The sequence below is a fragment of the Bombyx mori genome, chromosome 25, assembly GCF_030269925.1.
Source record: "Bombyx mori chromosome 25, ASM3026992v2".
NCBI lineage: Eukaryota > Metazoa > Arthropoda > Insecta > Lepidoptera > Bombycidae > Bombyx > Bombyx mori.
The window spans coordinates 2,412,809-2,426,193 of record NC_085131.1 but is presented as its reverse complement, the minus strand read 5'-3'; the positions used below and the strand labels follow the sequence as shown (position 1 = coordinate 2,426,193).

General features: G+C 35.9%; 1 protein-coding gene and 1 long non-coding RNA gene across 2 annotated transcripts in view; one reads left to right on the top strand and one right to left on the bottom strand.

The window, feature by feature from the left end:
* LOC101741238 (eIF-2-alpha kinase GCN2) overlaps positions 1-6,128 on the top strand; it is a 28,700-nt gene extending 22,572 nt beyond the window's left edge. Inside the window, exons 24-26 of the mRNA XM_004923373.5 lie at positions 1,092-1,222; positions 2,014-2,195; positions 3,368-6,128. Coding sequence (XP_004923430.1) covers positions 1,092-1,222; positions 2,014-2,195; positions 3,368-3,515 — 461 coding nt within the window. The 3' untranslated portion in view covers positions 3,516-6,128. The remainder of the gene's footprint in view (positions 1-1,091; positions 1,223-2,013; positions 2,196-3,367) is intronic.
* A 1,519-nt stretch (positions 6,129-7,647) lies between these two features.
* Positions 7,648-11,765, bottom strand: LOC101747021 (uncharacterized). Its single transcript, XR_209626.3, has 2 exons — positions 11,581-11,765; positions 7,648-8,348 (listed from the first exon to the last, which is right to left on the bottom strand). It is a non-coding gene; the product is annotated as an uncharacterized LOC101747021 (long non-coding RNA).
* Between the last annotated feature and the right edge of the window lie 1,620 nt (positions 11,766-13,385).

Below are 13,385 nucleotides of genomic sequence, written 5' to 3'. Positions count from 1 at the left end.
CTTAATTTGACTCTTAACGCGAATCATTAAGGCTTATTTTTAAATGACTTAGCCTAAAAATTATAAATATGATATTAATAAAACTTAATTTGTAACGACTTAATGTGTAGTATTTTCTTTATTTATTTACTAAATTAAATCGTTGTGGCTTAAAGAGAAAATAAAATACAAATCCATAAAATATCACACACACACACTAATAAACTACGTAAAAACAACAAAATTTTATTTGACAAAATATTGAAATAACAAAATCGATATACATATAAAATAAATAGGTAGATAACGCATTGATAATAACGATTGGCAATAACATCAAAGAAATAAAATTGCGTAGTTAGGTGAACGAGTGCACGGTCCGTCCGGTTTTAAGTGGCTGTTGGAGTCCATAGACATCCCAAACATGTTCCCACCCGCCTTGAGACATGAGGTCGAAAATTTAATCCTATTATGTAAAAGCTGTCCCATTTTTACTGGTGGTAGGGCCACTTGTCCGCGCGGGTAGGTGCCACCACCGCAAAATAAGTTATCAAAATAACATTAACTTTCCAGATAACATTTTAATGTGTAGCGTTATGTGAATGACGTTCGCAAGGTTCATGGCGTTTGTGGGATTATGTCATCCACATACAGATTATAACGGTTTATGTGAAGAAGTAAAAGTGTGTTCAGAATAAAAATTGTTTATAGTCGTGGATGTGACGTGGCGTTGGAAAGAATAATAAGGGGGTTTTATTTTTATTAAATATATACACACACATGCGTTCATATTTTATTCGGTTAAATCTCTCGTTTATTACATTTTTTTTTTTATTTCGGACCTCTCATATACGTTTCGGTTTGAAGGGTGGGGCAGCCGTTGTAACTATACTTGAGACCTTAGAACTTATATCTCAAGGTAGGTGGCGCGGTAGGGCTCCGGTAAACACTCAACACCAGGTGGGCTGTGAGCTCGTCCACCCATGAAAGCAACAAAAAAATTCAAGACACTTGGTCAAATTCTCCGTCTATATGAAATTTAATATTACCCGATGATTTTTACAGTTCCTAATTAATACTTATGACGTTTCGGTTTTGGTGCATTTCAACAGGTTCTAGCACGAACCGATCGATAAGCTGGTCCGAAAGCTCCGAAAAATACAACAGTCCGAATATATCGGTCACTTTCATAACGGCCAGCGACAGAATGACGAAAAACTCGAAGAGGCACTGCGAGAATCAGGTGAGCTCTTAAAAACTAAACTATGCATAATAATAAAATATAATAAAAGCGAATGTATGTGGGTGGCCTAAAACTCAAGAACTTGAGCCAAATTGATATGAAAGGACATGAGCCATTTTCGGCAAAGCTACCCGTGCTCTCAAGGACATTAATAAAATACCTATAGACGTTTCATTTTTACATACTTACTATAAAATTTAAGGTTATTTTAATGGTGGGATAATTAAAATCATAAAAAAAAAAGAAATAATAATAATATGACCAAATTAGCTAAAACCACCGTTATTACACATATAAACCCGAAGAAAAAATAAATGGATAAAATAAAACAATTCACACAACTTCACTCCTTTTAAGGGATTTTATGACCTGGTAACTAAGACCTTTAAGTCATGTCTTATTTTAATTTACATTCATATTTTAATGAAAAATGATAATATGGAGTGAAATAAAATGAAGATGATTAATTTGAGACATTAATCAACTGGGATGAAATGAAATGAAATGAAATGAAATGAGATGATATGGAATGAAATATAATCTCAGTAAAATGGTGGTCATTTACTAAGATTTTTTCAGTGGACTTTTTGGAGGATCCCGAGAAGTTACGTCTAGCGGCTTTGTTTCGTTTTCCCACCTTTGTGCACTTTCACAGATATTAAACAGTTAATAAACCACTATTATTACACATTTAAACATGAATAAACGCTAAATCGATAAAATAAAACAATTCACACAACTTCACTCCTCGCGTTCCCGCCAAAAAGTCTACGTATTCGCTTATATTACAGATAAACACTCAAGTGACGTCGATTCTGGTAAGTCTGGGCCTCCTGCCGGTCATGGCGAGGGTGCGCGTCAACGTACTAGCCGTGGCCTGCGACTCCGCCTGCGTCAGGTACATGGCCTCGCAGCTGACGGCGCCATTAGATGCCGATGATCTGTCGCAAGCCTTCAGAAACGTTACGGAAATGTGAGTTATTTTTATATTATTGTTGTAATCTATGGTTGTATGTAATTTTATAATACTGATTTATATTAATCTATGGTTGTTTAAATATGTCTGTCATGGCTCCCTTCTTCCTCTTTCCGTGAATACAATTGTCTAAGAACACGACTGGTCTCCTTTTATTGAAAAACAACCTCAACATGGTAGCAGAGCGTGGCTTTTAAAAAAGAACTCGTGGTTGTTAAAAAAAGTTTTACGTGAAGTAAAAACTTTGTACTCCTTTTTACGAAAATTGCGCGGACGGAGGAGTAAAAAATTTCTCACACTTATAGAGAATATTGAGAAGGAATGCAAAAGGCAAATATATTTTTTAATTGGGCATTTATAATACATTAAATCAATTTTAAAAAAAATATACACAATAATATTTATTTGACACACACACACACACACATATATGCATAGGTACTCTTTGTTTGTTGTCAAACTTTTGTTATTGCATAGTCTGTCGTCAAATTGAAAATAGATTAATATTGTTTATCTTTAATATTATTTGTCTATGGTGTAGTCTTGGCGAAGTATAATAGTTTTTGACAGTAGAACCTAATAAAACATGTTTGAAAATGATAATTTCAATTATTTATAGTCGAATTTCGACTACATAGGGACCACTAGTAGAATTAAGGATATGAGTGGATGTGATATGATACAACTTGTTAATTTTGAGAAAATGGCCAACATTACATCATATCCTTCTTCAAACGAGGCTTGTGGAGAGTACTTAACGGTAGGCAGCGGCTTGGCTCTGCCCCTGGATCTGCTGAAGTCCATGGGCGACGGTAACCACTCACCATCAGGTGGGCCGTATGCGCGTCTGCCTACAAAGGCAAATATAGACGCCTAAATGGGTATATACATGAAGACCCAAACAAAGAACAAACAACCCTCTGCGCCACAGTCAGAGCCGGTAGCTTAAGTAAATACATTTATCAAAAAATCCAATATGAGCACTCATGATCTATTTGTGTTATGTACATTATACGACCTTTACAAACACTAAGTACACAGCCTCAAACTGTTATTACATAGTACACTAAAAACCTAATTTATATATAAGCCTTTGAAGATATAAAGAGACCTCAGCTTTACATTATCCCTCACAAATCAGCGAAATATAAATTAATTTTCGTTCCCAGGTTCCCCAAACGTCAGGGCCTAATAGACGAAGCTCGCTCCGAGCTTTCGAGCTTATTGAAACAAACCAGCCCGAGTCGGAACAACGAAGAGACTCAAATATACGCCCTATATTCAATACCGGATTCATTGTGTCGACTTATTACTTGATGCTTACTAATGTAATTTTAATTGATATCTCTAATAGTATTCTTAGTCGTTCGAGTAATTATTTGATACATTAGAAATAATGCACAGAGCATCGATAACTATGTAAACAATTAGTGAAATCAATGGCGCTTCACTGTGATTATTGCCATATGCGAAATACAAGAAACTACTAAAACTAATTGCGTGCCATTTTCCGTACGTTGACTGAACTACGACAAAAACCTCCCAAGTGCCAACAGCAAAACAGTTTGACAAACTGTCCGCGAACGAAAAGATAAAAAAACGAGCAAACACAAATAATAATTGAAGTGAAACTTCTAATGCGACTTCTAACAAGGTTGCGTTAAATGTTTAACGCTACCATGGAATAGAAAGAGACAGAGCGAGAGTGAATGCGTGGCACTCGAACGCATGCGCGTAGTATAACTGTTACAGGCCAGCGCGAGCGATAGCAACGAGTGGCGTCCAATATCTTAATGAAGTATTTAAAAAATATATATATTTATTTTTCTATCTATAATTTCAAATATATCATAGTATAAAACAAAGTCTCTTTCTCTGTCCATATATCCCTAGGTATGCTTAAATATTTAAAACTACGCAACGGATTTTGATGCGGTTTTTTTTAATAGATAGAGTGATTGAAGAGGAAGGCTTATATGTATAATAACATCCATTAAATAGTGGAGAAATCAATAATAAATTACAGTTTTTGAAGCGAAGCGAGGGCGGGTTGCTATTATAATGTAAATGTTGAAGATATCGCATCTCTTATACAAAGCATTCCCTATTACAAGAGCAATCTGATTTAAGGATAAAAAATGAAGAAAACCACAATACTACAAGAAGTTTCACTTCATTCACGTGCATCAAGTTGCACGCGCACCGTTTTCTTTAATAGGCATTGCTTCTTTTAATTATTAAGTACATGAATACGCAATGTAATAGGTTGTAAACGTCTACTCGGTATTATTTAAGATAAGATTTATGATAAGCTTGAAGGATGAGGTGGTCGTTGTTTAGGCATGAGGTTATGTTGAGGCTTGAGGTCGATCCTCGTGCCTCAAGGCGGGTGACGTTTGCTATGTGATGTCTAATGCCTCCATATATTTATACAAGAAAGACTGAAGAGAAAACATTTGTTTTATTAAACTTAAGAATGTATTTCAAAATCATTGGCTTGTTAATAGAAAAAAATATGGAATTGTGTTTTTATTTAAAATTTTCAGATTTGTTTTACCAAGGCGTACATATTTCTCTTTATAAATACTTAACAGATATCTGAATCATAGTTAATGACTATGATTTGTTAATTTACTTTTAATGATAGAGAGAATTATGTACGCATTAGTGAATTACGTCAAAATTCCTAAGTATACATAATTTTTTTTTGCGCTCGCTAAATAAGTGAATAAATTTCTACTTCTGTTGAATTGCCTACCCCAACGGATTCCAATGTGAGTATAACCGAACCTCCACACGTGGATCATAATATGAATACAAACCACAACTTTCATTATCATTCTGATATTCCAAACAAGGCAATCTGTATTTAATCTAACTATAAGGTAAGTAAGATCTAGATTATCCAACAGCTCTAAGAATAAACATAACTAGGTGGTAATTTTGGCTTAAAAAGAACATATGAATTTTGTTATTTCAAACAAAATAGCGATTTAGAGTGGATGTCGTTAGAGCCTTTTTTTTATTGCCGTATAGGCAGACGAGCATACGGCCCACCTGATGGTGAGTGGTTACCGTCGCTCAGGGACGTCAGCAATGTCAGGGGCAGAGCCTAGCCGCTGCCTACCGTTTAATACTCTCCACAAGCCTCGTTTGAAGAAGGACATGTAATAGCGCTCGGGAAACACCGTGGAGGGGAGCTCATTCCATAGCCGGATGGTACGTGGCAAAAAAGATCTCTGGAAACGCACTGTGGATGACCGCAGTGGCTCCAGGTAGTGTGGATGAACTCTACTCCGGTGGCGGGCGGCGGCCTTTTTCGTGTAAGCTACGATTTTATTTTTATTTCCTTTTGTGTCCTGTCTTTGAAGAGTCGATGTCCAAATTCTCACAAGGTAAAACTTAAAAACAGCTGTATAAATATAGTACAGGCTAGAGATTATGGGATTTCATTGTGCATTAGGATTATTTTGGCAGCTTGCATCAAATTTGTATTTTCTTCAACGTTTAAAAATGCTTCTAATTAAGCAATGTGATGGTTTAGCTTTTGCCCTGACTCTGCCATTGCCTATATCCATAGGTCATATTATTCAGAACAAAAAAAAATCGTTTTGGAGCAGTTACATCCCTCAGAGAAATTTCAATTTCAATTGTTTCTCTTGTAACTTAAATGATATAAGTTTTTTTTTACTTTATATAGTTATTGAAGGCTATAAATTTACTTCTCTCATAGAAAATAAGGACAGCATAGTACAATACTATTAATAAGTTTTGTGCAGTATGATACAAATTGCTCCTATCATAGAAAATAAGAAAAACACAGTACAATACTAAATAAATTTGAATAGTTATACAGTATGATGTTTTTTTATTTATTTTCTAGTTTTGTATCATTGATGATAATAATAAATGGAATTCGTTTTTGTGCTATCGTGAGTTTTATTGAAGTATGAAATACGCGTCTACAGTACTAAGGATGTTAAACTTAAGGTCACAGCTCATTAGAGCCACCAGGCACTCATGTGGCGACATTGCCACCACTATAACTATTTAGTCTATGACCAAAAAACACACACGCACTCAAGTCATATAGACTGACAGATATAAAATTTTGATGTAATTTTTGCAGTTGATACGATTCAGAATTATAAAACCAATACTGTGTAATTACTTAACCCAGTGATAATTATGGTGTTTCATTAAAGTATCGGAATGACTTGAAGTGGCGCCCCTAGGCGTCTGTGGTCAAATTGAGAATAGATTCAATATTGTTTGTCTTTATTAATATTTGTCTGTAGTGTAGTATTGGCGAAATTTGTGAATATAGAAGTATAATAGTCTTTGAAAATACAATCATAATAGTGTACAAACTTAATTATAGTCGAATTTCGACTACCGGGCGGCCACTAGTATCAACCAATTAAGAGACTACTCGAAAATTCGTTGAAAAAGCGACGTCCACTCGTTAACCACGCGGAGACCATCCGTGGACCGCCTGACGAGCACGAGTGGAAATCGCGCGACGAGCCTGTGACGGTTTGCTCTAATGAGCTGTGACCTTATGACAACTAGACGATTCGATTTTGTTAATGAATATTCATGGAGACTAGTTTATTTTTAAATAAATGATCTATTTAAATCGATATAAGTTTTCACATGAGACGAACGGACATCGGAAGAAATTTGAAATACGGGGTATTTAAATTTGCGATGGATGAGTTTGCTCGTGGTTCGTAGCTCATTCCCGATTCTGCGGAAAGAAGGGAAAGCAGTCGACGTCGCCCCAAACACGTCACTTCGGATCCTCCCGATCCACTAACGGTGCTTTTAGGTACCTCAAGCACCGGTCACCGTCCTCGTCGAACCCGTCGCTTGCGACGAAGGGCTCGACGAGTAAATTAACCCTCAGACACAGCCCACTGAGTTTCTCGCCGGATCTTCTCAGTGGGTCGCGTTTCCGATCCGGTGGTAGATTCTGCGAAGCACGGCTCTTACTAGGGTTCGTGTTAGTAACGTCCCCTCAGGTTTGAGCCCCGTGAGCTCACCTACTAGTTAAGGTTCCGCTGAAATATCTTCTCAAGGCTATCAGCTTAGGTAGGAAACAATAAAAAAATACGGTTCGTAGCGATTATCGAAGCACGCAGCTGACGCAATGTGGTTGTGAAGTAAAAACGATCCCTTCCTTTAAATGGGAATGCATAGATGTACCAATAAATTATTAAGAATGAAGGTAGGTAATTTTTACGGTAGAAATCTCAACTATATTCCATATTGGTCGTTGACAGATCAGAATGCATGAGTGTTTTGCGACTCAACTAGACCATACGAGCTTATAATACACCTATAGTATTTTAAATGTTATACCACCAGTCATTCCATACTACACGACAATCTGCAAAAAATTGCCTCACACGTCTTTACTTAAGATGTACAGAAATCAAAGTCAGTATTATTGTATGAAACTGATTCATTTCTATTTTTATATTCTATCTAAACAGATAAATTACGTACATAAATAGGGCGTCCGAAATCTTGCTTAACTTAATTTATGAGTTTTCTTGCGACATTTTCTTTTTAAACACTATATTTGCAGTTTCATACGTACGTATAAATTTAATTAAATTTAAAACAAGTTTCAACGGTCGATCTTCGGCTATTATTCTATGCCTACAAACCGGTAATTATTTCCTTGAAATAATTCTAATTTTAGTTAAAGTTAATATTTTAACAAGCATCTACTATTATGAATAAAATATAGATTATAGATTAGATTAAAATAACCGCTCGTATGACTCAGATTAAGAACAGTATTCTCGAAAAACTAAAGCGCACATAATAACGAATGGCCTTAAATTTAGACGACAGTATTTCTGCCTTCATTTTCTAGTGTCCTCAGAGCATTTAATTATTTCCAAACTCACTTATAAAGCGTAAACTTTCGATATTAATGGGGTTAATGAGAGATGCACGGGCGGAACGCTGGGCATCTCATTCGTGACAACTTCGGCGCACTGCGACTGCATCAAAATGCAGGTGATGATGGCTAGGAACATAGCGATGATCGCCCAGAACATAATGATTAGGCAAAACTGGACTCGCCGCCAGACAACTTCTTGACGAGCTTGTAATACTTCCTCTTGGGTTAGCGGCCTGTAGAAACAAAATTTAAAATAATATAATAACAAGAAAAACAGGTTTCCTGCGTAGGTAAACCGGTTTACAGCTCAGTCGAGTAGTACGCATTAGGTCTATTTTAAGAAGAATATTAAAATGAAGGGAAAATTGTCTTTGATAATTTACATTATAATATCATGCACATGTCGTCTTTTCATATTAAAAGTGTACAGTTTCCAAAACAATTCGAAATTGAGTTAATATGCGGAATCATTTAGTATCACCAGTTTTTTTCTCATAAATACTGTCAAAAGAGCGTAGTTTAGTTTTAGATCTTTTTTTTAGTTTACCTATATTTTGACTACTATTAACAAAATTAATACCTACATAATTTTATCTTACTTTAAAAAAGACAGATAATTTAACTGATAAAAAACAAATAATAGATACTGGAAAGATGATTAATATTAAAAATATCACATGCTAAACCTTTAAAACGCTCTCCTGTAAAATTAGTAAGACTTGAGATTATACAGTTTTAATGCGAGAAGACGATGTATTCACGAACTTCGGCAGGACGGTAGCACTTTGACCTTTTAGCACTGAGTGGGTCACAAGATTAAACAAATACCTTCGGATTTAGGACAGAAAAAAAACAGGTTATCCGTAATACAAAAAACACGTTAATTAAAATATATCACTAAATCAACAATAAATCACGAGAATCGTTTATTAAAATCGTCGTGCGGTCGCTTAACAAAAACCAGTTATATGAGTTCACATTTCAAAGATCAGAAATACCATAGAGATTCAATTAGAACTATAACTACAACAATAAACCGTGTTTATGACTCGCGAAGAAACCAAAGTAATTTAAACACAAAGCAATAAATACGATTTAATAATCTAACACAAAACAAAGAGGTCTCCGATCTCAAATAGGTCAGCTTATGGAAACCATTTTTTCAAAGGACAAGAACCATAACTCTCCTGGTGGTAGGGCGTCTTGGGAACTGGTAGGTACCACCATCCTGCCTATATCTGCCGCGAAGACGTCATGCGTTTCATTTTGAAACATGGGGCAGCCGTTGTAATGTATAAACTGCGACATAGAAGTTCTGTCTCAAGTTGGGTGGCATCATTTACGTTGCTGATGTCGATGTGCTCCAGTGACCACTTAACACCGGGTGGGCCGTGAGCTCTTCCACTCATCTGTACAATAACACGTCATCAAGTACTGTGAATAAATTAGCGCGACCTATAAAGATAAATTCGAGTAGCAAAGTTGATTTAAACATCCCGGGCTATATTCAAAACGTTTCTGCAATCGAAAGATTTTTTTATTTATTGCTTAGATGGGTAGACGAGCTCACAGTCCACCTGGTGTTAAGTGGTTACTGGAGCCCATAGACATCTACAACGTAAATGCGCCACCCCCCTCGAGATATCAGTTCTAAGGTCTCAAGTATAGTTACAACGGCTACCCCACCCTTCAAGCCGAAACGCATTACTGCTTCACGGCAGAAATAGGCGGGGTGGTGGTACCTACCCGTGCGGACTCACAAGAGGTCCTACCACCAGTAAACCAGATGTTGAGTCGTTGCCCTTGCAACTTAAAATACTGTGTTGTGTGAGGTATTGGTCTTAAATATACCTTCCAAGTCTTTGTTTTATGTCAATAAAGAACTAATTGCGCATATTTAAGTAATTGACTACTGATAAGGCGTACTCTAAATCTTGCTCGCTAGGTTACCCTAATTATTTCTACGAAGCATTCACGCGTCGGTTTGAGAGCTTGGGACCGGTATTCTATACTAATGAAACTCAGCCTTCGTGTAAGTGCCGGCATAACGTTCTATGGGGTAACAAATTAACATCAGTTGAAGCGTGGGCGCGTTCACAAGTCTAAGCAGTAAATAATGTTTGTTATTTACAATGGTACCTAATGAACTTGGGCCCCGTTTTAAGGTCAGCTAACACAGACCCTCGGGCGCACTAGAATACGCATCGGAGCAATAACACAAACACCGGGTTGACATATCTACAAACACCTTTAACTGAATTACGGAGGTCGCAGCCTAAGGTCTTAAAAAAAAAACCGAAAATGAATTTAAAGTTTATTAAAAATTAAAAATTAAAATGTTGGGCGTATCATGGACGGAGCGCCGAACAAACGTGTCAATTCTCGAGGAGCTAAACGTCAAGACCCGTCTATCTACAATCTGTATGCAGCGTCTCCTCAAGTACTTCGGACACGTGGCCCGACAAAATCCTGAGAACTTGGAAAAATTAATTGTTGTAGGTCACGTGGAAGGAAAGAGAGGTCGAGGAAGATTGCCAACCAGGTGGACGGACATTATCAAGGAGGCCACAAACACCAGCGTCCCGGGCGCCATTAAGCAGGCCGAATGCAGGCAACATTGGAGGAAGCTAGTGAAAAAACTGGACCAAGGTGGTCACGACCCTCAGTAATGAGGAAACGACAAAGAAGAAGAAGAAGAAAAATTAAAGTGGTTACAATTAAACTTAAACTTAATTAATGCTACTGGTCTGTCTTCCGACGATGTAAGTTTAGAAGTGCGGGCCCCGTGGCTGACTTCGAAGCTCCATGAGGTAAAGGTGCTGAATATGCGTCCCCGCAGTAATGTGCGTCAATGTGCCATTTACGTCATTACATAGTTTCTAGGGTGTTGCAATGCTGTCTCAGCGTTCACGACAGTCACGTACGCCCATGTATATATGTGGTAAAATTCCTATTGCATATCGGCATATTACATGGAGCTAGGGTATATAACAACTGTAAGCGGTATAATACTTGCCAGAGCAAGTTTGAATCGCAGTCAACAAAAACACAATTCAGAAGGGACTTAAAAGGATTTTTGGATTCGATTGTCGAAAAACGGACATTTGTGAAGGCGATTTAACAAATTTGTTAAAGTTTAGACACTAACACCCTATCAGATTATTACTTAAAGCGCTTGATACTGAACTACAGCTTCGTTTTTAATTAGAAAGACATTGAAAAATTTATTTGATATTATCTTTGTTTACTAAGAGGCAATGCGTTGACTAAGAAATGCATTGTAAGTCTCTAAGTATTTGTGATCTTTATATGTGGTCCGGTTGTTTTAAATAGACTTATAATTATAGTAGAAATATTGTGTTACACTTTCAATCGCTTAGTCAGTGCGAAGAAAAAAATAATTACACCAAGATTTTTCTTAATTCATCATACCTCGACAAACAATTACCAACATAACAAACATACCTGAATCTTCTACATCTGACATCGGGGCCCGATCTCCGCAACAGCGGTTGCATTTCTGAATCCATTTCCAAATAAAACACAAGCGTATTCCAATATTAAAACAACGGCATTACTGATTATTTGTACAATTAAATAAAAAGTTTTAAAATTCGTGTCGACTGGACGAAGAACCGTCTTCGAATAAAAATTGATTTATTTATTTCTCTATAGTACATTTAGGGTTCAGTGTGTTGTTTATTATATTCCAAAAACCTCTGATTTCAATAGGAAGTTAATGATTTTATTTCCTTTTTTTTATTGAAGTCAAGAGAGATGTAGTCCAAACTTTTTTCAAATGATCGATGGCTCTTTGAATTGGAACCCTTATTGATTATATATAATAGGCAAAATGACAAGGTGTGTGAAACTTTAAGTAAAAATTTGGCAGACAGATACTTAAAATAAAGATAATAATATAAATAGCTGGCAAGAACAGTAAGTCGGAGATCCTAGCTGTTAATACGAACCGCTGATAAGAAGCCATTAGTAGCGCGTCGACAGAGGTCTGTGACCAGAGGGAGCAGCTGTTGGTCTTGATGACAATGGAGGATTAATAGGAAAATTTTTAGCTTAGGTTTTTAATGCGTGACGTTTAAAGAAATAAATCAACTTGACAACACCTGAGTTACTTAGTTTTCGCCATATTTATATTATATAGTATATTATTAAGCAGTCAATCGTATGATCTACTCTAATATAAGCCAATAAAATTGAATCTCGCGTCCCGAACTGTATCTTCTCACTTTGCATCTTGTTCAAGTTGTCAAAATTTGTTCATCAGAAAACAATCCATCCGAATAAGTATTTGCTTTTTTCTTTAAACTCATGTAAAGAAAGTCTTTTTCCTTTCTTTAAATTGAATTATGACGCGCATGCGCTGTCGACATGTGCTGGAACATCCGCCCATGTGTTCTAAAGTCGAAAAGGCAGCCTTGACAGACAAAACAATATGACATTTCCAAAAATTTTAATAAAATTAATTTCTATTTAGATAACTACAAGATCCTTTCTTTTCCCTTTCGTTTCTTTGTTCTTTCAGAGAAACACATTGAAGTTTTTATTTTAACAATACAACATTAGCTATATAAGAAGTTTATTAATCTATATACGGAACCAATTTTAAATATTCTACTAAACAGCAGCCCTTATCAACTGTTTGTTTTCTTCGACACATTTTATCTCAATGAGTTATGTGTACTGCATCGTTAATGTTCAGCAAGTTATATTCATAGATAATAAATAAACAATCTCTATTAATAATCATTAAGTTCATTGTGTACTAATAATACACATTAAGCAATAATCATTAAGTCCAACATCATTATGATGCATTTTTAATTTATCTGGTTAATAATACGGAAAAAAAAATACACGACAATCAAAGAACAAACAATCTTTAACATCCCCGTTAATATTCGTCAGTTTTATTTTTTGTTATAAGTTTTCCAGAATTAGTGATATCGGTTAAAAGGTTGAGATCTTTATTACTTGAGAAAGCTTTCCATGATAAGATTGTATAGATTTTCTAAATTAATACAAAAACTTCGACGAATATCACCATTTTGCAAAATGATTAATACGTTAACTTCAACAAGAATATCCTCTCTGTATTCAAATCGAAGTTTAGATTTAAATTTTTGCAGAAGATCACACTTAATTAACTTGAACATTCTATATATCCGTTTTAATCGAAAAATAAAAATCTGTCTGTTTACGAAATCGCAAACCGACTTCTGTCGTGCAAGATTATAAACTGGTTAAATGAT